General features: G+C 38.8%; 2 protein-coding genes across 4 annotated transcripts; both read right to left on the bottom strand.

Annotated features, from left to right (window-relative positions):
• Positions 1–1,112: 1,112 nt before the first annotated feature.
• On the bottom strand, positions 1,113–13,997 carry LOC121633475 (extracellular serine/threonine protein kinase FAM20C-like). Of its 3 annotated transcripts, none has more exons than XM_041975567.1 (11): positions 13,911–13,997; positions 8,450–8,986; positions 6,359–6,537; positions 4,915–4,993; positions 4,730–4,822; positions 3,321–3,436; positions 3,055–3,235; positions 1,917–2,026; positions 1,697–1,778; positions 1,493–1,552; positions 1,113–1,407 (listed from the first exon to the last, which is right to left on the bottom strand). In XM_041975567.1, exons 2-11 carry the CDS (start codon positions 8,983–8,985, stop codon positions 1,173–1,175), a joined length of 1,671 nt encoding a protein of 556 aa, XP_041831501.1. In that variant the 5' UTR covers position 8,986; positions 13,911–13,997; the 3' UTR covers positions 1,113–1,172. The 3 variants fall into 3 exon arrangements, with proteins under 3 accessions (XP_041831501.1, XP_041831492.1, XP_041831484.1); XM_041975558.1 differs by lacking the exon at positions 13,911–13,997 and adding an exon at positions 10,175–10,470 and having other exon boundaries at positions 6,359–6,531; XM_041975550.1 differs by lacking the exon at positions 13,911–13,997 and adding an exon at positions 10,175–10,467.
• Positions 13,998–16,389: 2,392 nt separating this feature from the next.
• LOC121657064 lies at positions 16,390–19,994 on the bottom strand. Its single transcript, XM_042012431.1, is given in 2 exon segments — positions 16,390–17,538; positions 19,962–19,994. Coding segments are annotated over 2 exon segments (1,182 nt in total).
• Between the last annotated feature and the right edge of the window lie 3,756 nt (positions 19,995–23,750).

Here is a 23,750-nt window from a genome sequence, read left to right on the forward strand (position 1 = left end):
ACCTGAACAGAATGATAAAGAAGGCTGTCTCAGGAATGTTTGGAGCTGACTGTGCAAAATATGCAAGTTGTTCAACATAATGGGCAACACAGCACTACCTATCAACAACACAGTGATTAAACAATGGAGTGTGTTCATTCAGAGGCTTCTTCAGATCTGCTGCAACACAGAATGGCACAGTGGGTCAGCAGCCCAACATAATGAATGCCTAAAATGATGAATGACTCATGTAGCTTAGCTTTTAACTAATTTTTATTTGATCTTAACCTTTTAAATTTGTTTATCTTATTTTATTTTCATGTCATTTTACTCAATTGTATTTATTTTAGTTATCTGTTCATTTATTTATTTACTTACTCTTAGCTTATTGTTTCTTAAGGTTATTTAATATTTATTTTTACTCCAGTGTTTTCCTCATGGGGATCCTCCATGCGGGGGGCTCTGTCTGCTCAGTCTGGGGTTGTTGCTGCGGTGATCGCCCTTGTCTAGGTGGCTGGGGCCCCTATACTACAGCCTTATGGCTGTGGTGTGTGTCTGTCCTGATCGGGTGGTTGTCGTGATGGCAGCCTCTGTAGGACATGGGTTGACTGGCTCCTGGTGTGGATGGATCCCCATGATATTGTTTCCTTACAGCAGCAACATCAAGCCAGATGGTTATCACTTCAAGTGTTTAATACTACTTTTAGTACAGAGAAAGAAATCAAAGAGTCGTGTGCCGAATATGCTATATGCTATGTGTGTATAAATGCATGTTCCTGCGTGCAACTGTAATTTCTTTTTTTTTCTTCTTTCTCCCCTGTTATGCAGTTTCTTTTTGTTTTAATATGGAAGAAATGATTTTTCATGTAAAGCACTTTGTGTTGCCCAAGCATGAAAAGTGCTTTATAAATAAAGTTTGATTTGATTTGATGTATTCATTTATTTAATACTGCAACATTTCCCTTTAGAGTTCACACTATTTCAGCTGATCAACTGAAGTTATTAGAATGAATGAGAACAAATCTGCTACATAGTTAGCTATAGCCCTTATGAATGAAATGTGTACTTGTGCCAACATAGTTCTAAGTTACAAAATTAACCTGGGGTAAAATATGAGACAGATACTGCATATAGAAAATATATAATTTATTATTTTGAATTTTCCTTAGTTCAGGTAATGGTCATGGGTTTGATCATATATTTGTCTCCAAATCGTCATAAATGACGTCATTGTGCGTCTCCTGACAATTCTGCACCACTTCCAGGACAGTTTTGAGGCGTCGGTCCAAAGCAAACAGGTGTTGTTCAGAGAGGAGGGGGGCAACACTTGCCAGAGGATCTTGAGCCAACGATTCCCGCATTATATCACTCAAACGGAAGTCATGGAGGGACAAGAGCTGCAAGCGGAGGAAGGTGGAGCGACGGATCCTACAAATATGAAACAGGAAGGAAACTAACTGAAAGAAGGATACTTGCACCGACACACTCATTTAATAAATGTAATAATCTCTACCTGCAACACTGTTTTAAGGGGGCAAGAATAGATGGCTCATCCTGAGAGTGACGCCCAAACCTGGAAAACAGTAACAGCAACTCTTAAAGCAACATCAACATAATGATATAACATTGTTTTACAACTGAGTGGTACATGAGCTATAAAAGAAGCTATAACAGGCTGGCAGAGCTAAGATTAGCTCATAGAAGATATGCTACTCACGCCCGCCCGTTGTCTAGGTGGAGCAAAAAAGTGTCATTGCCAAATGCCTCAAACGTCTCATAATGATGTCGATCCATGTTACCTTGAAGAGAAAATAATCAATGTTTCATTTATGTTTTGTAAAAATATAAAGGTTTTTAGTTAATTTAGGCATTCTTTTACATTAGTAAATGATTTTACAGATGAACGAGCACACTAATAAACAACTGAATTTACTGACTCATAAGGAAGTCTAGCACAGCCATGTCTATGAGATCCACCAGTCTGGTGCCGTGGCTGTAAGGAGGAGTCTGTTTCACTATGTCACAGTAGGCTGGGTTCTTTTCCCACCTGGGAGCAAGACAGCAATAAGAATCAAAGAAGAAGAAGAAGAAAAAAAATCAAATTAGTTTTACATGTAAGCCATCTTTTCTTATGCACTCTCTCTAAAATATGTGTCTGAAGACCTGGCAAAGACAAATTTCCTTTGTTGTTGCTTAGTTTATGTTGCTTTAACTTTATGTTAGAATGAAGGGAAGTGTCCATAGACACAATGTCGACATTAAAGGACCAGTTTGAATGAGCTAAAGTGTATGAATAGATATAACAAACAACATAAGGACACCAAGAAATGACCTAAAACAGCACAAGTTGCCACAGTGTTATAGTCTCTGTAATAATGTCAAGTAAGGATAACTACAAGGGAAAAATGAGAAATTGTCTTAATTTATAAGAATATAATGGCAATCATTTATTAGGATATAGCTGTTAAATAAAATTTAAGTTAAAAAGACAGAGAGATATGTGCCACTGGACCATTGCTAGGCTTGGAAAGAGTGGTAGTGCAATTAAATAAAAATCATAGTCAAGACTTAGTTATATAAGCTGGCAAATTTTAGCAAACACATAAACACAATTACAATACAAATCATAAGACATAAATAACATTCACACTGTGATGAGGTCAGTACCTGTAACACGTTTGTTTTACAACCAGTAAGATCCAATATATTCTAAACTGTTTTAAAACAAAATAAGAAACAATAATGAACTGTTAGACTATTTATATTAATCTATTAATTGTCTCTGCATATTGTTTGGTTGTAATTCTTTTTTATGACCACTAGAGGTCAGTGAACACTCATCAACAATTATTCTGTATACACTCGGGGTAGTGCACACAGCAAAAGTATATGAAAATATCAGCTGAAAAAGCTGTTTAAAAAAAAATCCTTACATGGTCAATAAAACCATTAGCAGTCATGAATTAATTGGTAATTTTTTGTGTATACCTTTAAAATGAAATGCCCACAGGAAATTTCAAAATCCATATATTCTGCTTACATCTGAGAGATGACATTATAAACCATTGTACGCACTGTGCCAGCTTGGTTCGGCTGTAGGATCGTCTCCATGGTGACCTCCAGGACCTACGTGGCGCAAGGGAGAGGTCAGGCAGCATGGATGCCAGGGAAACCTCAAGTGCATGTGGCCGACCACACACTGGGTGCTCTGTTGAACAGTAGTATTCACACTGACCATAGAAACAAACGTTTCCAGCTACAGAGAATCAGAAAAAAAAATATTTTAGTAGAAAGTCAGAGAAGTTGTGGACCCATACTTATAGATGCAAGCACACACATACCAGGTGAAGTGAAGAAGGTCCTGGACAGCTTGTGGTCAGTGGTAATCTCTCTGATCTCTGTGGTGACGTTGATGAGTCGTCCAACCACTGGAGGGATCCTGTTAAAGCCCAGCAGTCTGAAATGGCAGAAGATAGAAAGAAAGATGAGATGAGGTATAAAAGAATATAAATTGGGATAAAGAAAAAGAAAGACGTGAAAAAGAGAGAAAAAAAACATTAGGTCTTGTCCTTACAGGATCACATTCACACATTACACCTGGATGTTGGTGTAAACCAGGAATAGTTTTAACTCCTGAGTTCAAGATCAAAATCTTGATCATCTTTGTAGATAGCAGTTGGTTTAAAATCATTTATACCACCCCCCAGCACTAACCAGTGCTGTAGACAAGTACACGGCCAAGCAGGTGAAAGCATGAAAAAACTACTTTGTGTGTGGATGAATGAAAGCAAACATCAAGCAGCTGTTTCACTCTGTCATAGCCTCGATTCTTTTATGTTGTCTTCATTATAAATATTGTTAGAATGTTCTGATGAATGGAGCAATAACATCAGCTCATCTTACAATGAGCTCACCTTGAATGTTGTTAGCTTCTTGCTTAGCAACTGCAGTCTTGTGGAATAACACAAGAAAGCAACTGTGTGCTTTAATTTTGAACCCATAAAATAGCAGAAGCTAATAGAAGGATCCTGGGTAAACGCAGTAAAGTGATGGATGCATGAAAGCATGATTTGATGCCGCTTCTTTTTATCCCAACAAAAGGTTCGCCAGCCACTTTTCTCAACTTTTTTTCATAAAATCCTTGACTTGCTCTGCCTTCACTCTGAAGTATCCTCAGTCAATTTCATGATTTGGAGGATTGAAACAATGTCAGCTTAAGGCATTTTCCAGCTACCAATAACATGTTCGCCACACACGCTCTGGTCAGTCATGACCACCATTTAATATTAGGTACAACTAATGAGGTGCATGTGATGCCAATAAAAGCAATATGGCCTACAAACCTCTATTGCCTGTGAAAAGGCATAGTGATGGCCAAAAAACATAACAAAAAACAAAACTGTGTTCTTCTATTCAAATCCAAAATTTCTCCATAAGAAAGGACTCCTTAAGGGCCATATATTGATGTTAATTCTAAAATTTGAAACTGATTTAAAGCATTTTTAACACACACACAAAAAAAGCTTTTTTGGTTGTTTTTTTAACTAAATGTCTACACTTACCTTTTATACTTTTAGTCTAATGTTAATGTTCAAAAATGTGCACCCTTCCTTGAAACAATTGCTAGATGGTCAGGAAAAGATTATTCCAGTGTTAGAAAACAGACCAGTTACAGTCCAGTGAGACATAAGAGCCAGTCTGCTCAGACAGACACCTGATGCCTGCTGACAGTGTACATAATCATCAGTACCTGTCAAGGTGAAAGGCAGATATCTCTGCATTGTGTCTCTCAAAGTCTGAGAAGTAGAAGAGGTTTACATCTGTCTCAGCATCTCTGGATTGTCTGGACAAGAGAATCACACACAAGTGGAATTATGAAATGCGACACCTCTCCAGCAGTGTCATTCTCAGTCAGTCAGAAAGATGCTGTCTCACCTCATGGGTTTGAGCAGAGCTTGTCCATAATTTGGGAATGATATGAGCAGTTTCAGCTGAGTGCCTCCTGTTTTCTGAACTAACAGAAACATATCAAGCAAATGCAGAGAACACATGAACATATAAGAAATAAATTCAAGCTATGCAGAGAATGAGATGGATAGAAAATTTCAACAAGGTAGGCATTAGATTTGTTTATTGCGTAATAAAACCATCCATTTAGCATGACATTGGACTTGGATTAAACACTTTGTGAACTGATTTTGATTGTTTTAACAGGAGCTATGTAAATTACATTTGTCACACATTATCTAAGCAAAATATGTGATAATTTTTGCAACCTTGAAATAAACTTTCCTCTGTAGCTTATAATAAGAGGATTAGCATGTATTTAGGTTCCTTTTGCAAGCTGTTAAAATATATTTTTACCCAGCTGAGCTTATATTGGAGAATTTGCTTTTTTAAATTTTTTTTCTTCGATCCCAAGAAATCTAATTCACCTCAGTTAAATCTTAGACAATTAGGCAATTTGAATGAGCAAAAGTCAACCTTAGTTCAAAACATGGTGTCACATTTTTTTAGCAACTTATGCAAATAAATCCTCACATAATCAATTATTCGTATTGAAAAAAAATCTACCTCAATTCATAGATTTATACACTGACTTGATTGAAGTATTGAAAATGAAAAAGGGATGATACAGTAAGGCAGCCTGTAGCTGAGATTAGAGCTTGATCTGCAGCATATAACACAGATCTCAATACATTATTTATTTTGCAGCATGCTGAAGACAGGACCTCATGTAAACATGATGAGAGGAGAAGTTGTGTGAATATCTGTTTACACACACACACACGCACGCACGCACACACACACAATGTCATTTGATGATGATTTTTTATGAAAATATGACATTGTGTTTGTCACAAATGTCACATTCACTGTTCTTCAAACACGCTTTAGCAAACATTTTATTCATTCCGTGAAAACTTTATTAAATACTCTGTTTTGCCTCTGGCTCTTTCACGGGACTTCTTGTTTGTTTTAACGGATTAGACTTAAAAGAGAAAGCAAAACAACAAAATCCTTGTGCTATTAGCACAATCAAAGCAAACACTGGGCCAGATTCCAAGTTTAATTCTGCAGTATTAAGACATAAATCCCAGTGAGGTGTCTTATTTTGGTAATCCAGTAATCCTAAATGATAAAACATAGTAGAGACTGATGCAGATCTTGGCAGAACATGTAGTCCACCTAGCTGATGCAAAAGGATGTTGTCTTTGGGAACAGAAAGTTGAATGAAGGATATTTTAATCACTGGTAATCCGTCACCAGCTTCCTGTGCACCACCTTTTATCATCCCTGCTGGTTTTAGTAGTGTTTCCTGGACCTCATCCTTTCCTTTCACCTGTTTGCTCCCACCTGCCCCTCCCCATTTGCTCACCAGCTCCAAGGATGCGCTGCGTTGCCAAGTAATGAGTCAGCTGGGCAAGGTTGGGGTCTTTCCTGTCATATAGCTCCCAGCGAGAGATGCCCAGGTGGAACCTTAACCAGGGAGGGTGGGTCTCCTTATCTGTTGTCCAAGTAACTTTATCGTAACCTTTCTCCTGACTGGTACTTTGCCTACAAGAGGGGATTCAGAGGTAATACAATAAACTGGCAGTGCTATTAGAGCTAAAATGTACAACAAAGAAAATATTTGTTTTTTTCTCTGATAAAGTTACTTTTAAGGTTTCACAATTATTTTGCATTTGTCTTCAACTTCACAACGTAATGTAAAATAAGAAGTAATGTAAAATACAGTAAAATACTAAATGGATTTGATTTTAAAGGGTTTTATTTGATAGTACGAAACTGTGTGAAGTATAAAAGTTTTTAGTGTTGCAGTGGAGCTCAAGCAGAGAAGGTATTTAAGCTCAGCACAACCCACTCCAACCTCAAGGCCTATGCAGGTCCTATAAATAGGTTTACTAACATGCATTAGCAATAAACTATCAACAACGCTATCTTACATATATCTGATTAATAGCTGGCTAGTATTTCTGCCTTCATCACAGAAATCTGTTTCTTAGATGCCAGAATTAGGGGACTGTTCACATATTGTGAAAAGAACATGAAGAAGAAATACATTTTGTGAAAAATGAAGATTAAATCTAGCAGCACTGCGGAGCTGGCAACACACCAGCTCAGAGAATTTCATCATACTCGGTGTATTGAAGGGCCGGGGTAATGATGAGGTACCGCAGTTGATCAGTATGGAGCTGTGTGCACACGGACCGAGGTGAGAGTAATGGCACATACTCTGAGAAAAGAGAATGTGGTCAGAGGACGCTTGGTGGTGATAATAAAGGTAAAAATTCTCACCAACACCTTCCACATTTTTCACCTAGTTGAAAAACTATATCCAATGACAGCAAAGATAAGTAATCCTAATCATGACAGTAAAAACAAGATTCTGTCCCCCTTCAGTGCTGGCTTACAGCAATTTCTTCTAGTCTAAAAGTTATGGTTTGCTGTATGAAATGATATTTACTCATAAAAAGACTATGGACACGATTGCTAGAACCAAGGAGGACCAGAAGTTAAAATATCCTTTTATTTTTAAATTTTATTTAATTTTATTTTTTTAGGTGACCAAGTGTTCGATTTGGTGAACAATCTCAAATATTTTGATCATTTAATTAGAAATAATTCATGAGATGATAATGATAACCCATCCATCAGTGTAGTAAATAGTATGCACAAGCAAATATGCTGGGGTGCAAGTTTTATATGTGTACAGAAGATGTTAAAATAGCCAGTTTTAGAGTATATTGTACTCATTTCTATACAGCCCGTTTGTGCTGTAATTATTGTAAGGCTAAAATGAAAATGCCTCAGGTGACATTTCAAGATGTGTTCACATATTTTACTTCTACTTCTACTTCCAAGATGCAAGACGCTTGTATCTAATAATGTACCTACCTTTCATGCTGTATTGAGGATTTTATGTATAAATTCATATATTCAATAATAGAAACAAAAATTGTCTTAATCCAGCCAGCTAAGTGATAGAATGTGTTGCTCCTGTTCTTGGAAGAACTGGAACAAGCATTTATTTCTACAGAGATCCTTGTAGTCTTTTATTATGTTGTTGTTTTATTGTTGATATAGATTGATATATCTAAAATCAAGGAAATAAGGATAAAAGTTTTGGGGCAGTCAGGAGGTTTAAATCTCTGGACTCCATCCTATAAAAAGTTGCAGTCTGGATCATGGTTGTATGTGGACAAATTTATCCATAGATCCTGGTCCATAGTAGTTTTTTGAAAAGAAAACTAAATCTTTGAATGTTAAAATAAAGATATATTGCTGTTACAGTTACATTACTGTTTTAGCTGGATGCAACAAAATTCTTAGCATCATGAAAACCTAAACTTTTACAACCCAGTGATGGTTACTCTGGAGGACATTTAGATGAAATAAATCAGATTTTTTCCAGAGCACCTCTTGTTTGGATGTTATTGATATGTTTTCTTCTTTTCGTCTCACTTACCATTCACTGTCATCAGTGATGGAGTTCTTCTCCTCCTCCTCCTGACTTCCTGTTTCTTTTGCCTCCTCATCTGTCTTCACCCTCAGCAGCCAATCATCTTGCTCTAGCTTGGGGCGTGGCAGGTTGTACAGTGGATGTTTAAACAGCTCCTCCAGTTTAGAGCGACCTGTTTGTTTCACGTTTCCAGCTTCAATCAGTTTCTTTGCCTTTTCAGTGGCTTTATTGAATAATCCAATTCGTTTATGATTAAAGGTGCTGGCAGTCAAATCGTGATGTTCATCATTCTGGGGGCCGGTTGGCAGTTTATTTGAGGAAGAGGCAGCAGAAGAAGAGGAGGAGTGTGAGACAGTTTGATGATGCTGATTTTCTGTTCTTGGAAAGGAGGAAGAGGTGGCAGAGGAGGAGGTGGGAAGGACACAGGCTGTTTGGAGGACTGTGAGGCAGAAAAATGCCAGAAGGAGATGGAGAGTGAGGGACAGGCATGCCAGGCCCAGATAGATGGAACGAGTGGACTGACCCAAGCGCAGTCTCACCATGCTGGCAGAATGAAAGAAAGAAAACCCCATGGAGCCTCGTCAGCACTTCCAAAAGTCATCATATAATTTCATAGCTGAATAATTAGGCATTAAAAACATCCTCTACCACAATCATAGCTGTATTTACCAGTTTTAAAGAAAGCTATTCTTGTACACGCCAAAATTAGTTGCCTTTACTGCAACTCTAGCACATCTTTTTAAATTAGACTCTTAATCAAGCATAAGGTAGAAATCACAAAGCTCTAGCAAGCTACTGGAAACCTCTTCAGGAGTGAGAAGAGAGGAAGAAGAATGTACCTACTACACAACTGTCTGGCCTTCACTGTGGTGTTGCATTTTCATGTTTTCCATGGATCAAGTTACATATTGAAATTGTAATCAGATTGCATTGCAGTGTGTTTTTTTCTTTTTTTTGATGTTCACAATGGCAAAAGGAACTGAGATTATTAAACTTAGGAATAAGGCAACTAACTGCCTAATACAGTTACTGAGTTTTCTCGCTTAACCTTTTTGAGGCTAATGGATCGTGCATTGATCTATTCACCCAAAAAAATAAATAAAATAAAGGTCCATTTATGCTCTACACAAAAGACGGATATGGAGCATTTCGTCTGTCTTCTGCATAATTTATGTGCATAATTTGATCTGTTATATCAATGTGACCAACCTACCTACCAAACAAATGCTAGGAATGCATGGCAACCATGAAACATGTGCGAACGCATTGCTAACAGCAAGGCTCAATCCCAGACCACCCTTGCACACTACGCCCACACACCAAAGGCCCATTTATGCTGGATGCAGCAGACGGTTTTGTCTGTCTTCTGTGTTGGTTACACATGTAATTTGGTCCATTTTCAGGAAGCTTAGGTATCAGTCGCTTGATGCAGAATACAGAGTGAAACCACCAGAAATTGACGAGTGCAAAAACTGTAGAAACTGCACGACCTTTTGAAAAAAGACTATGTATGAATGTTTAGGGAGTGTTGGGCCAAACGACATCTGAAACTGACATTGGCTCGCGGTAGTGAACTCTGAACTTAGCACTGCCCACTAGTGGAGGAACTGACTTAAGAACCATGGCAACGCAATACATGCATGGAAGTACGAGGACGGCGAGGTATGACAAAACAGATATTGAAACAGATATTACTATTTATGTACGTAAGGGAACATAAATGACCCTTACCCTCCGTTTGTGCAGTCTTGCGGAGGCTCCACCATATTAAGGGTTGTCCTTAATCATGTAGTGTAGACGGTTCAGCTCTGCAATAGCGAGCCTGCAATGCTCCAAACTCACAATGAATTTTGAAGCTAGTGCAATGGCAAAATGAAGGAACCGCATATGTCCAACATGTTTGTCACACTAAGAGAAAACCACAACAGATTTAGGAAAATAAAATTAAACTAGCAAATCTGGCTATGCTGATGTTTGATTTGATATAAACAGAATTCATAGCAGTCACTCATTTGTTTGATTGGAAATGTGAAATGGTAATGGGGTTAAAAGACTTGTGGAATCACCTTTTAACTTTTAAACTTGCTTTTAATCATTTTAATGTAATTTATTATTTTATTGTGATTATGTGTTGATGCCTTTTACTATTTCTAAATATCTGTAATGCCTTTGTTTTATGTAAAGAACTTTGAATTGTCCTGTACATGAAATGTGCTATACAAATAAACTGCCTTGCTTTACCTAAAGGTGTCATCACCTGGGGCCTCATTTATAAAGCTGGACAAAGGGAGATGATATTAATAAGAATCTCAACCACTAAAATATGTTCTGTCATTGTGTCATTACATGTTATAAAATACATTCCTGGTAAAAAAGGTGGACAATCTGCTGCCAGCATGTCAGAGTGAAAGTCATTCCAGCAGAGTGGGACCAGACTGGAGGCTGGGGGTCTAGAAGTGATGCAATGCTAATGAAACAAACAAGAGGTGGATTTCCTTTTATTTGTTTATTCTTACACAATGCTTTTTTAATTGTTGTTGTCCTGCTGGCGTGTCAGCATCTGCCACTATTTTGCCTCTCTGACACAAGAAATGCCCATGCCGTGCCCACCAATTAAACATTTTTACATTTGTCAACGTGGTCCATGAGGATCTCTGTTTCACACACCGAAAAATTCCACTTCTTTCCTCTTTTTCCCGCCCAAGCCATCATGCAAATGATGTGATGAATATGTATTACAGGCGTTCACCTGACCATTTATAGCCACCATCACCATATGGGCATGGGAAGGCCCGCTTTAGAGTTGATTCTAATTTATAAACGGAAACAGGTGTAGGACGTGCATGCGCACGCTTTGATAAATCTGAAAGATGAAATGCGCAGCATTTCCTTTTTGCACCGCAAACGCTGTAGTTTGATAAATGAGGCCCCTGGTCTTTTCATGTATTCATTGTTCTCTAAGTGTCTTTAAATGTTCTTTTGAAAACTTATTATACAAAACATAGAGCTTGTTTTGACTCTTTGCTCATACCACAACTTTGTCTCATGTGAGTTGATGCAAGCTTTTGACTAATGTTAATGAGGTGCGCGCTGATTGGCCACAGGAAGGACAAGATTGGAAGGGGGGCTGGCCCAGTGCATGCATAGTGTGTTTGACTCCAAAACATCAACAACTTAGTGATGGCGAGTGAACCTGACCGAGCAGCAGCTTATGGAATTCAGCCATTTATGTTTAAACCAGACTCCAAGCCAGAGAGCGACGATACCGAGATGGTGGAAGAAGCACGTTTACGACAAAATGTTTACAAAAATTTACGAGGCAGAGCACTTCCCCCGACTTATAAAAAAGAAAACACGGGGTGCATATGTACATTGCAGGGGGTTAAATTTTTAGACTTGTCCATTGGCATTAGCGTTTCATTAGCTGCATCAGCAGTTTAGGTGTGGAAGAGGGGCTGGCTTGTTCAAATAGCCTCCTGTAATGACGAAATCCCAGGAGCAAATTAAAATCACGCGTTTGCGAGAGTTTACCCTTGTTGGCGATTCTGCTGTGAACAAAGGGCCCAGACCGAAAAACTCCACCGTCTTCAAAAGAAAGGCTTTCAGGGATGTTAACACCAATACACATGTTTTAACTTGGAAAAGTGCAATTTCCGGGTGATGACTCATTTAAAAGAATTTAAAGTATAATGTAGTTCCAGTCAATGTAATGGTTGCTGAATTTAGTGGACAGTAGAAAAAAACAAGGCAACTGGTGCTGCTCCGCCATTTATATGACAGCCGTTTTACTAACAAAAGAAATTTGGGGCCTCTTTGTGTTGCCATCGCGATGAGTGCTTTCCCTTTTTCAAGAGAGGAAAGAGGGCATCTCATTCCTGTCCATCTTATTTATACCTTCGGCCTCCAATTAAAATGCCCTCCACAGCTGCTAGCATGACTTCATTGGGAATGACACTCAGTAGTGAAGGAGTAGTGCGTAGGGGGCGGTTTGGGATCGAGCCCATGTATACTGTATTCCAGCTCTAAGTGGCCCTTGCAGACGCGTAGCCTGACAGAGCAAACCAAGTAATACCACGGGAAACTGTTGGGGCAGTGCTGAACAGTACAGCCAATATGCAGCCTGCGAAAAAAATGAATAAGAAGAAGCTGCTGGAATTTATTTAATGGCTACACAAGAACACCACAGTCTGTGGCGCTACGTCTTTTGATGTTTTTTCTGAGAATGTACATCATCATGATCTCTTCCACCGATGCCATGTTTGCCATTGTCTGAAACTGACGTCAGAACTCAGAGGTGAACTATGAACTCTGCGCTGCCCTCTGGTGGATGCACTGGCTAACAACCATGCTAATGTAACGGATGTGTGAAAGTATGAAGGCAATAATGTTTGAAACATACATACCTATTTACATACGTAAAGGGAGCATAAATGGAACTTTATCTGAATCTGAAATTGTGATCAGATCTGTCTGTGATTTTAACTTAAGAGCAGTTGTTATATCTGATTTAAATGCTGGATTTACTTCTCAAAAGGCAAAAACATCACTCTTCTGTTTGTCTCTTTGTGATTGGTGCAGCAGTAATGCTGTCTTTTAATTAGTGTATCAGGGATTCAGTCTTCTGTCAGACAAACATGCCCCTGATGAGATACTAAAGCAAGACACACAAAGGTTCAGAATTAACAAATCTGATTTCTAGCCTTTCTCAACTTGCTTTAACATTATAACCACTGCACAACACAAAGTGTATGCAATGTGATGATAAAGGTGACAATAAAAAATGTGATTAAAGTTTTGCAGCTTGTTGCTGCCTCGTTTTCTGTTTTTATTTTCTTCGCCAGCTTTCTGTTTTCACAGTTTCTCAGGAACATTATTCACCATGTCTCAGTCAACTAATTTAAATGGAACTCTATCAAATTATGAAGATACTGCTTTCAAACTGAATTATTAAACTCATGGTGTTGAAAAGGGAAAAATCATCACAGACATCCTAAAAGTAAATAAATTTCATGCCGAATCAAGTTAAAACCACAGATAATATTAGATAAAAAATATACTAACAAAACCCAGCAGTGGATTTGGGATCATCACCTATTATAGAATGTGATTGTTTTCCCAGTGTAAATGTAACAATGACTTTATAATATGTCCAGGGATAAATGTTTAACCTCCTTCATCTTTTGGAAATAATTCAGCAAACTGAAACTTTCTGCTTTTCTGAGAGTTTAACTGAGTCTAATTTCAGTGTATTGGGAGGCAATTAAAATGTCAGAAATAAGGGGGGAGGAACAGGAATCCATGACTACATCCACAGTCACTCAGTAGTAAAATGTCAGATAGTAATTTACACCAGAATGTCAAAAAAAAAAAAAAAAAAAAAAGCTCTCAAAGAAAATCAATACATTATTGAACAAATTTCTGCTTACAGATTCCCTATGAGGAGCAGCAGACTGGAGAAATTACTCACATCTCTTTGCCTTTAAGTCCCTTTTTCCTCCACCTCTGTTTCCGTAATTCTCTTTTGTAAATGAGACAGAAATTTCAGGACTATTTTCTTGTCATGTTCTTTCCTAGTCTGTTATCATGTGATCATGGCAATGCAAATAAAAATGAGAAGACAGGCATGTTGTGATGACCTGTGTCAGCCTGACCACAGTTAAGGGTGAAGGCAACCGCACAACACTGCCAAGTGATCTTTTAGTCTGCCAAGATCAATGCAGGTTGGCTGACTGTAGCAGTGCTAAACAGGAGTCCTGTACAGAGGGCTGATGGAGTATTACCAGAGAACAATATGACCCTCGAGCATAGTTTGACATTTTGGTAAATACATTTTAGACTCCTTATAGGTGTAAGAATATGGTTAATATATGCATATATGCTCTTTAAATTTGAATTACCTCTTTAATCTCATGCTGTCCTCCCTTTTCTCATCATCTTCCATCTTTTACTCTCCCATTTTCAGAGTTAAGAATTTTATCCTTTGGGTTTGACTTTTGAAATGAAAGTTGATGTAGTCTGAGTTCATTGTGTTAACTGAAGGAGGCTCTCTTATTATTATGTACAAAGGTTTATGTTAACACTCGGCAAAAATGGAAAAAAGCATGTTTCATTTTCCTTTCATTTTCTGCTGCACATTCAGATGTAAAAATAAATAAAAATATAGAAATAAATGAATTAATATTCTGAAAGAAAGACAGATTAAATCAAATATTCATACTCCTAACATAATCTCCCCCTTTTTCATTCTTTGAATCTGCAACTTCCTTCATAATATACCATCTGTTTAATCTCCGGCAATGACTTTAAGGCCTTTTCTTTCCTCTGACTTTCATTACTTTGTTTCTTCTGTGTTGAAAAGTCTTCTGACATAATGTTCCTGTTAATTAGCTGGCTTTGCTCTGAGAGACCATATTTTTCTTGTATGTTGCAGCATTTCCCAGCAGAATACACTGATGTTTGTCAAGCCTGCAGCAATAGGCTGTGGTATATGAAGCTTCTGTTCTTCATGTTTTGATGTGCTACAGTCATATAATGATTTCACACACTATATTTTCAAGAACGTTGAAGTGCAAAAGTGGCTGAGAATCTATGTGGATGTTATTTATGTGTTGGTGGAACAAAGTTGTGCTATTCTTTGTGTTGGCACTAAAACAAGTCATTTTTTTTCTTTTATTGCTGTTTTAATTTCACTGCTTTTATTTTAGGCTTCAGTATGGGTAACATAACTGAAGTCCTTCATCCTGAAGGACTGCAATGTGTCAGTCTGTTGCTAAGGAGTATGGTATCTGTGGAGGTTACCACTGCCTCTTGTTTAGAGTATTAGCTTGTTGTGGCATGATGCCAAAACACTCCGGTGACCCAACCTGTGAGAAGGAGGTATCTTTCTTTTTCCAGATACTACGGTACATGCATCCATCTACATGTGGAGCATGATTCCTTTTTAACTGTGATCAATGATTTCAAATACTTAAGGTTTTCACCAGGCACAAAGAATTAGGAGACCAAAGATCTGTTTGTAAAAATACTAATGATTTAATGGATAAGGGCTCAGTCTATACACTGACATAGATGATCAGTCATTACTTTCTAACAGCATTTCGAGTCATGGAAGCCCCTCTTAGTTCAGAAGAGCTGCCAATCAAAACTTAATAAAAGATTTTACCTTTTGATTGTCACCTTAGAAGAAACACGATTTTAGATATCATAACTTTGGGCCAATTAAAACCCAGCAGTTTTAACAGAGAACATGTGTAAGGTAGACATTAATCTGCTAATTATTAGCAATGAAACAGCAGAAGATGGGAGATGAATAATGTAATGACCAACATCTTATTCGATTGGACTGTTTGGACTTTTACTGCAAAAACAAGATTCTTTTTGGTGGGAAAATATCAGCCAGTGGGTATGTTTACATGCACACCAATATTTTGACATTAGCCTAAATTAGGACCCCAGAATCTGTGATGTAAACAGTAAACAATCATCTTAACCCACTTAAGGTTAAGAGTTAGCTAATCAACTTTATGTGGAATATTCTATCGCAGTGAAATGATATAGACACGTACACAGCCTAATCTTACTAGTAGATTCTAGTTTTTGCAGCACTGGGCTTCATATGTAGCACACTGTTAATGGGAACTGTTCATTCCTGTGAATTAAGATGTAAATATTTCATCAGCACATAAGGTTTAATCTGCGTTATTTCTAACTGGTGCAACACCTCTGCTTGGAACAACTTTTAAAAGATGCAGAGGATTTATCAGATATTAGTTAGGTCAAAAAAAGCATGGGTCATAACTCTTAGATACACCTTATGGTGCCCCTGGACACATCATCAGTGACATAACCTGGGATCACAGGAGGTTTCGGATCCTTCAACAATCAGACCCCCTCCTCCAGGCGACCCAGCCAGGATTGATCAAGTCCTAGCTTGTGTCCAGGAAGCACTACCCTACTTGCCACGCCCTCTTGATCCACAACCACCTTGACACCACTTCTGCTGCGTCGGTGGCCAACTTAACAGCCCTTCGCTGACTGACTCCTGTGATGCCCAGCAGATTGTAGGCCCTGCAGAGGGATTGGCCCACACATCCTCAGCATCCCACTTCGATGGGTTGGCATCGTGCCTGCCAACCATTATTCCGGCACTCCTCCATTAGCTCCGAGTACTTTGCCCTCTTTCTCTAATGGGCCTCCTCCATCAGGTCCTACCATGGCACAGTGAGTTCCAGGAGAATTACTGCTGAGGTAAGGACAATGTCTGGCCTTGATGTTGTCTTGGCGACCATTTCTGGGAACTTCAGCTGCTTCCCCAGGTCAACTTTAAGCTCCCAATCAGGCACCGTTGTCAACAGGCCAGGGAAGGTATTTCGGGAAGTCAATGCAGGCTTCTCCCCAGCTCTGACGAAAGAGATGGTGTTCCTAACTGGGCGAAGGCTCTTGCTGTGGTTGATTTCACTGCAGAGAGCATCCGCTACAGCCTTCAGGACTTGGTCATGTCTCCAGCGGTACCGCCCTTCGTCCAAGGCTCTTGGACAGCAGCTGAGGATGTACTCCAGGGCTCCTCTTTTCTGGCAGAGGGGGCAAGCTGGTGTCTCCACCCTTCCCCAGCTAAAGAGGTTAGATGGACTAGGCAGCACATCGTAGCCTGCCTGGATCAAGAATTTTATGTAATCGGGTTCAGCTTTCCACTGCTCGGTCCATGTGACCTTGCACTCCACAGCTTGCTCCCATCTTGTCCAGGCTTCCTGCTGCCTCATTCCCACCAACTGGCTGACCCGCTTCTCCTCTACTCCAGCTCGCACCTCCTCAAGGATCAGTGACCTCTTCTCTTTCCCCTGTGCCCTACCATAGCGAGGTGTTCTACCGCTACCTAAACCAGCTCTTCCCTGTGCTACTGTGCCCACCAGCGCCCTCTGCCGTAGCCTCGACTCTGCAACACCCTCAGCCTTGGAAGCTCTCCACTTGTGTCCTGTCCCAACCTCGATCCCAGCCTGGGCGACCTTTGGGTCACTGGACTCCCGGTATTAAAGCAGCTCCTTCGACCGAGTGATCATGAACTCCTCGCTCAGGCTACTCGGTCGAGGGAGCTGCTTCTAACACTTAAAACACATCTGGATTTTTAAACTAGACTTCAGAATGATGGACAGTGTTAGTAAAGAAAATATTTTAGAGGCCTGAGCTGAGTGTTGGGCTTTGGATAGACTGACTAAACAGAGGGTTCCTGTTCAGATTACACAGTAATACACGACACAGACATTATCATTATTCACAGAATGAGTCATGCTTGGTCAGCTGTTTTACAATAGCCACTAAAATAAGTATTTTCTTTTTCTTTTTTTTTTGCTGAGCTGCTCCGATCAGTGAAAGCACAATCCCACATTGAAGGGATTTGTTCTGTCAGTGCACTAATCTGATTTTACTTTGTCAGCAAATCCAGTTTTAAAAGCATATTGCTAAATTTTGTTGCTGTCAATTTCTTCACATCCTCACTCTTTCATTTGTATTGCTTTCCTCATATTTACCCTCACATAAAACACAGCCAAACGCTCCCAAATGCTTCAAACAGCGAAAGCATCCTTCAAAGCTTTGAAGCCTTTCCCTCACAGCAGCTGCAGCTTAATGTAGGTTGCTTGGAAACAACCCAGAATTTGGTAGCTAATTGGAGCGAGCGGTTGCTGCATCTGGCAGGCAGGCGGCTTGTGGCTGTTGTGCAAACTCAGGATAATTAGACTAAGTGAATTCACAATCACATCTGGAAAACTGGAGGGAAAATTGGATGATGTGGAGAACTGACCAATGAAACTGCAGGATATGCATTTTAGTGTTGTAATTGTTTCTTATACTTGCCTGTGTGCTTGTTCATCTAGCAGTAGCACAGTGTGTGTAATAGTTTAGTGTTTGGTCTGTTATGTAAGTAAAATAAATGTCCAGAGCTACTGGTTTGAATGTGCATGTGTGTTTGAGAACAACAACAAAAATATCTTTCATAGGCTTATGATTTCCTCTTGGGTGTGAGTGATTTTTGGTGGAGTATGAAATACAATGAAAGCAATGTGTTTAATATTGTGTTAGTCCATATTTGAAGTGCTGGAGGTGTAATATTAAGCTCTGTGCAGAAGTGTTTTGCCACCAAATTTTTTTTTATTTGTGGCAGGAAAGCCGGAAATAGGTGCAGTGATTTATTAAAACATGCAGACAGAAATGTTATTCAAGGCAAAAACAAATGTTTAAAAAAAGGATAATATAAAGAATAAAGAAAACATGTACTATTCAAATCTGGGAAGGGTTCAGCACTCCATTAAACCTGTTGCCACTGATGGTGATTTGTCACTTCTAGTCTCATTTAGGTAAACCTCAGCCTTTTCTTCCTGTTTCCTTTCATTGAGAATGACTCTTTTGAGTTAAGTGATGGTTCTGATGATTCCATGATGCCTAAGTCAATAGTAAGATTACTGAATGAAAAAAACACATCCCCCTGAAAATGCTAAAGTAAAAGGACTGGGCTGAAAATTAAATGAAAAAAGAACTTTATAAATCCCCAGGACATGATTAAAAGCAGCCTCTGCCCAAAGAAAGACTTGAAAAGACTTTTAGAAAGCCAGGAGAACTATTAACATGAAATTTCTGTGGAGAACAAAATGGTAAACAACTCCCCCCCCCATAAGTGTTTCAGGGTTAAAGCTGTATTTTAGACTCATGGCTCTTATATTAGGATTAGGGATCAGCTAAGGGTTAAGGCTGGGAAAGTCCCCACAAAGTTACTAAAAATGAGAAATGTATATTATTAGCAAACTTATTGTTTAATGTGTGTTCATGTGATTCTTGGTGTTTGATGTGATGGAAGCGCTCATCTTCCCACTCACCACTTCCCCCTCATCCTTTCTTGCTCTGACGCATCGTATCTATATATTTCTATCTCTCCTCTGCCTCCACATCTCTTTTTTACGTCCTTTTCCCACTCTTCCTCCCTCACCACCTCTTTTTCTTTCTCTTCCTCTGACTGTAAGCTCTGAAGCCCTATGTCTTTGAAAGCATTGACTCCTGTGGCTCTAACTGCTGCTGCTGCACTCCCAGTATGAATATTTAATCTTGGGAGTGGGAGAAGGAAAAGAGAGGGGGGAGGCGAGGACTAAAAACATGAGAGACAAAATAAATAAATAAATAAATAAATAAATAAAAGAATAAAAAGGAAATGAAAGGGAGAGTTAGAGAGGCTGTGACTGAAGAGATACAAAGGGGAACAAATGTAAATTAAGAGCAGATGGTTAAATGATAAAAATAAAGAGGAGGAAGAAGGGGTGAGATACATGTTACTGGAGATTGAGACCAGAGAGAGGAAACTCGGGTGGAATACCAACTAGAGAACAAGCATCAATTTGTTTGTAATGCACATTTTATCCAGAGAGAGAGAGAGAAAAAAAAGCTTAGAGACACGCAAAATCAAATAAATCCCTCTACAATCTGACTTTCTTGTGTATGTACAGAGTAATTCTGATCCATCTTCCTGTCAACTTACTGCATCTCTCTCCTTTTTCCTCTCTCTTTCCATTGTGCTCATCCATTTCAAGGTGACAGCCTGTGAGATAATCTAATCTTGCATCTCTACACATGGGACAATCTGTCATCAGCTGTAGCTGAACAGCGGATCTGTGTTGTTTTTGAATGTTGCTACTGCACTTAAGATAGACAGGAAATGTCCAAAAATGTGAAAACAAAGTGTTCTGTTATCCCATATTAATGTAAAAGAACCAACATGTCCTACTAACTTTTGCAGTAATTTCAGTTAGTGGTCACTTTCACAAGAAAACTGAGAAGAACATTTTGTTGCAAGCAAATTTTCATTTAATGCAAACTAGACATATCGCAAAGCTAAACTGTTTGTACTGAAAACTACTGTACTTTGAGCAGATAGTAATAGAGACTGTTAATATGGCAAGTGAATATCAATGTGTCGTCAATATGAACATGTTGATATTGCAAAATGTTAGCACGTATACTGCTGATAAAAGCCATCTGTATCAAATTGGAATTGATGTAATACTTCCATACTTGTATTATTTTAATGTCTGAAAACTATAAAAATCCAGTCTCATGGTAAAAGCTTACAATAGTGAATAGAATTTTTGGATTTATAACCTTAACCATGTAGATTTCAGTAGCTTAGCCACAGCGTTTAATGAACCACGCAGTCATGTTGTAATGCCTAATTACAATAAAAGTAATTTTTGTTAGTACTTGTAACTTGTAACTAGGAATTTCAAGCAAAAATACATTTAAAATTACAGAATTATTTAAGCATTTTTTTCAATACTCCTTCTGACAGGTGTTCATTATAAGCTAGCATAATGTTGTAAGTACTGTCTTGTACTCATGCTGTTATTTTTCCATTTAGTCCCCACTGTCTCGTGCTTGAAAAGCATATTCTTAATGTTTTCAGCAATTTGCTGCTATATCATGGCAACAACATGTTCCAGTTACATTACATACAACTCCACTGTATGTTCTGTCCATGAAACTGTTGGGAGAAATAGCTTTTTAGCATTGAGTGTGCAGCTCACTTTCAGTATCATTACAGTTTCTTCTGTGCTAATGATTTTTAAAATGGGACCGTAAACTCAGGCTCAATTCCACCAAATTGTGAAAACCTTCACCTACAACAAATGTGACACAATAGTTGTTTTGTGACTATTTAAAGAAAAGCAGTGCAACTGTCTTGTACGAACCACTGGATCCAGAGGTGCAACTTGGTATTTAGAAATATATTGTTTTTGCTCATTTTATTGATTTATTTTATGAATTCATTTTTTATTAATTCAATTAAATCTATTGGTTATTAATTGAACATAATTTTGTGATATATTTTGTTTAACAAGCTGCAACTCTGGGTTTAATAATTGCTAAAAGAACAGCTTTGAAATCATTAATTTATTTGATGAACCCTAGTGCATTTTTTCTCTATAACAACTAAACACATCATGCAATTAAAAACCAAATATGTTCTAGCTGTTTCAGGTTTTTGCAGGTTTGCAGGTTCATTATTGCAGCTGCAAAGATCAGTTTCAATATGGCAGCATGAAATACATACATACATACATACATACATACATACATACATACATACATACATACATACATACATACATACATACAAACATTTCAGAGGGCAGGTGCAGCTCTTACAGCTTGTGTGTGTCCAGAGGATGATGCAACATCTTGTTTCAAACAGTTAAAGTCCACAGATAGTTTCCTACATGTTCAATAAGCCTGCAGGATGCTCTGATCCGGTGTGTCTACAGCCCGGCGTCTGAGTTTCTGTTGCCACGGTTTAGTCAGCGCAATAATTTATAGCAATAAGTCTATTTGGCCGGAATTTCTTTTATAGGTGTCCATTATTACTTTTTAATGGACACCCTCCAGCCAATCAGAATCGAATATTCACCCAGACCATGGTATATATATATATATATATATATATATATATATATAGAATAGAATAGAATAGAATAGAAATTAATTAATTAATAGAAATTTGGAGAGTCCTCAGGGAAATTTGGGTACCAGCAGCAATACTACACCAACAGTAAAGCAGGACAAGCACAAGACACAATATATACAGGTACAAAGCAAAATAGAGGCAACAAGGTGCAAGAAAAGCACAAATAGAATGCAATAAATAACAATAAGATAAGTTAAATAAAACAATATAAATAAGCATTGCACACAGTAGAGGTGGTACAGATTCCCAGTTCACTATTGCACTATTCTCCCCCCTCCTTCTCCCCCTCCTGCCTAATGCAGAGTTGTACAGTTTGATGGCTCGGGGGACAAAGGAGTCTCTGAGCCGGTTGGTCCTACTCTTGGGGAGGAGCACTTGTTACTGGTCAGGCTTCTCTGTGCACTGATGACAGTGTGCAGAGGGTGACTGGCATCATTCACAATAGCCAATAGCCAATTCACACAATTTTTAGTGTTCTCCTCTCTGCCACTGTCACCAGGGAGTCCAGCTTCATGCCAACCACAGAGCCTGCCCGCCTGATGAGTTTTTCCAGCCTGTTAGCACACCTTTTTGTCATGTTACCCCCCCAGCAGACAACAGCATAAAAAAAGCGTTTATATATATTTTATTATTATTATGTATTTATTAATTATTATTTTATATATATTTTATTTACATATATGGGGGAAGATAGTGACCCTGAAAGCACAATACTTAATTCTTTTCTAAAGCTGTGCTTCACAACAAAAATACAGAATTTTGTCCATTTAGCATTGTGGTTGTATTGTCAAGCAGCACGTGTAGCAAAATGCTGCAAAAACCAATAGCAGATACAAGATTACGACGCATCCATTTTCATAAAAGGTAATTAAGTAAAGTAGTGACTATCTGTGGACTTATATTTGAATTTGGTATAAAAAACAAACTAACAAACTAACTAGAAAAAAAAAAAAAAACCAACGGAAAAAACCTTTGACGACACAAATCCATGGGTTTAGGACTTGTTGTTATGCCACCCACACTTCCTGGGCTCAATCCCAAGCCGCCTCTTGCACACTACCTCTCCAGTTTTGTCATGAGCTAAGTTTTTGGTTTTGGTTTTTATGGTGGCGTCACAGCAAGGAGGTCACTGGTTCGAGCCTCGGCTGGGAGGAGGTTCAAATAGTGGCCTTCCTGTGTTGAGTTTGCATGTTCTCTCCGTGTATGTGTCGGTTTTCTCCGGGTACTCCGGCTTCCTCTCACTGTCCAAAGACATGCATGTTAGGTTAATTGGTCACTCTAAATTATCTCTAGGAGTGAGTGTGAGTGGCTGTTTGTCTCTCTGTGTTGGCCCTGCGATGGACTGGTGACCTGTCCTGGGTGTACCTGCCTCTCACCTGCTAAATGCTGGGTTAGGCTCCAGCTTCCCCGCAACCTTTAATGGACAAAGCGGTATAGATGATGGAGGGTTTTTATGGTCTTGTCATGTTTAGTTTCGTTTTCCTTGTCTTATTTTGTAGGTTTTCCCCTGTGTTCTGTCTCTTTTTTTTTTTCTCTTTCATGAACCTCACCGCACGTCACTGATTTCCATCAGCATTCTTTGTTCAGCTGCTGAGAAAATGACAGCTCTCGGCTTGCTCTCTTTTCTGCCAGCTCCTCTTTTCCACCATCCACTCATCAGGGCTTCCTACGTTCCTCAAGACCTCCCACATAGCCAGGCTATGTAAGCCTCGCTTGAATGAGCCTCAACTAGATGCAGCTGAAATGTGTTAGTGGAACGACTTGAGCCTTAATTCAGAGATAGTGTTAGTTCAAGTGAGGCTTTCCCGA

This window comes from Melanotaenia boesemani, chromosome 2 (genome assembly GCF_017639745.1).
Source record: "Melanotaenia boesemani isolate fMelBoe1 chromosome 2, fMelBoe1.pri, whole genome shotgun sequence".
NCBI classification, from domain to species: Eukaryota; Metazoa; Chordata; class Actinopteri; order Atheriniformes; family Melanotaeniidae; genus Melanotaenia; species Melanotaenia boesemani.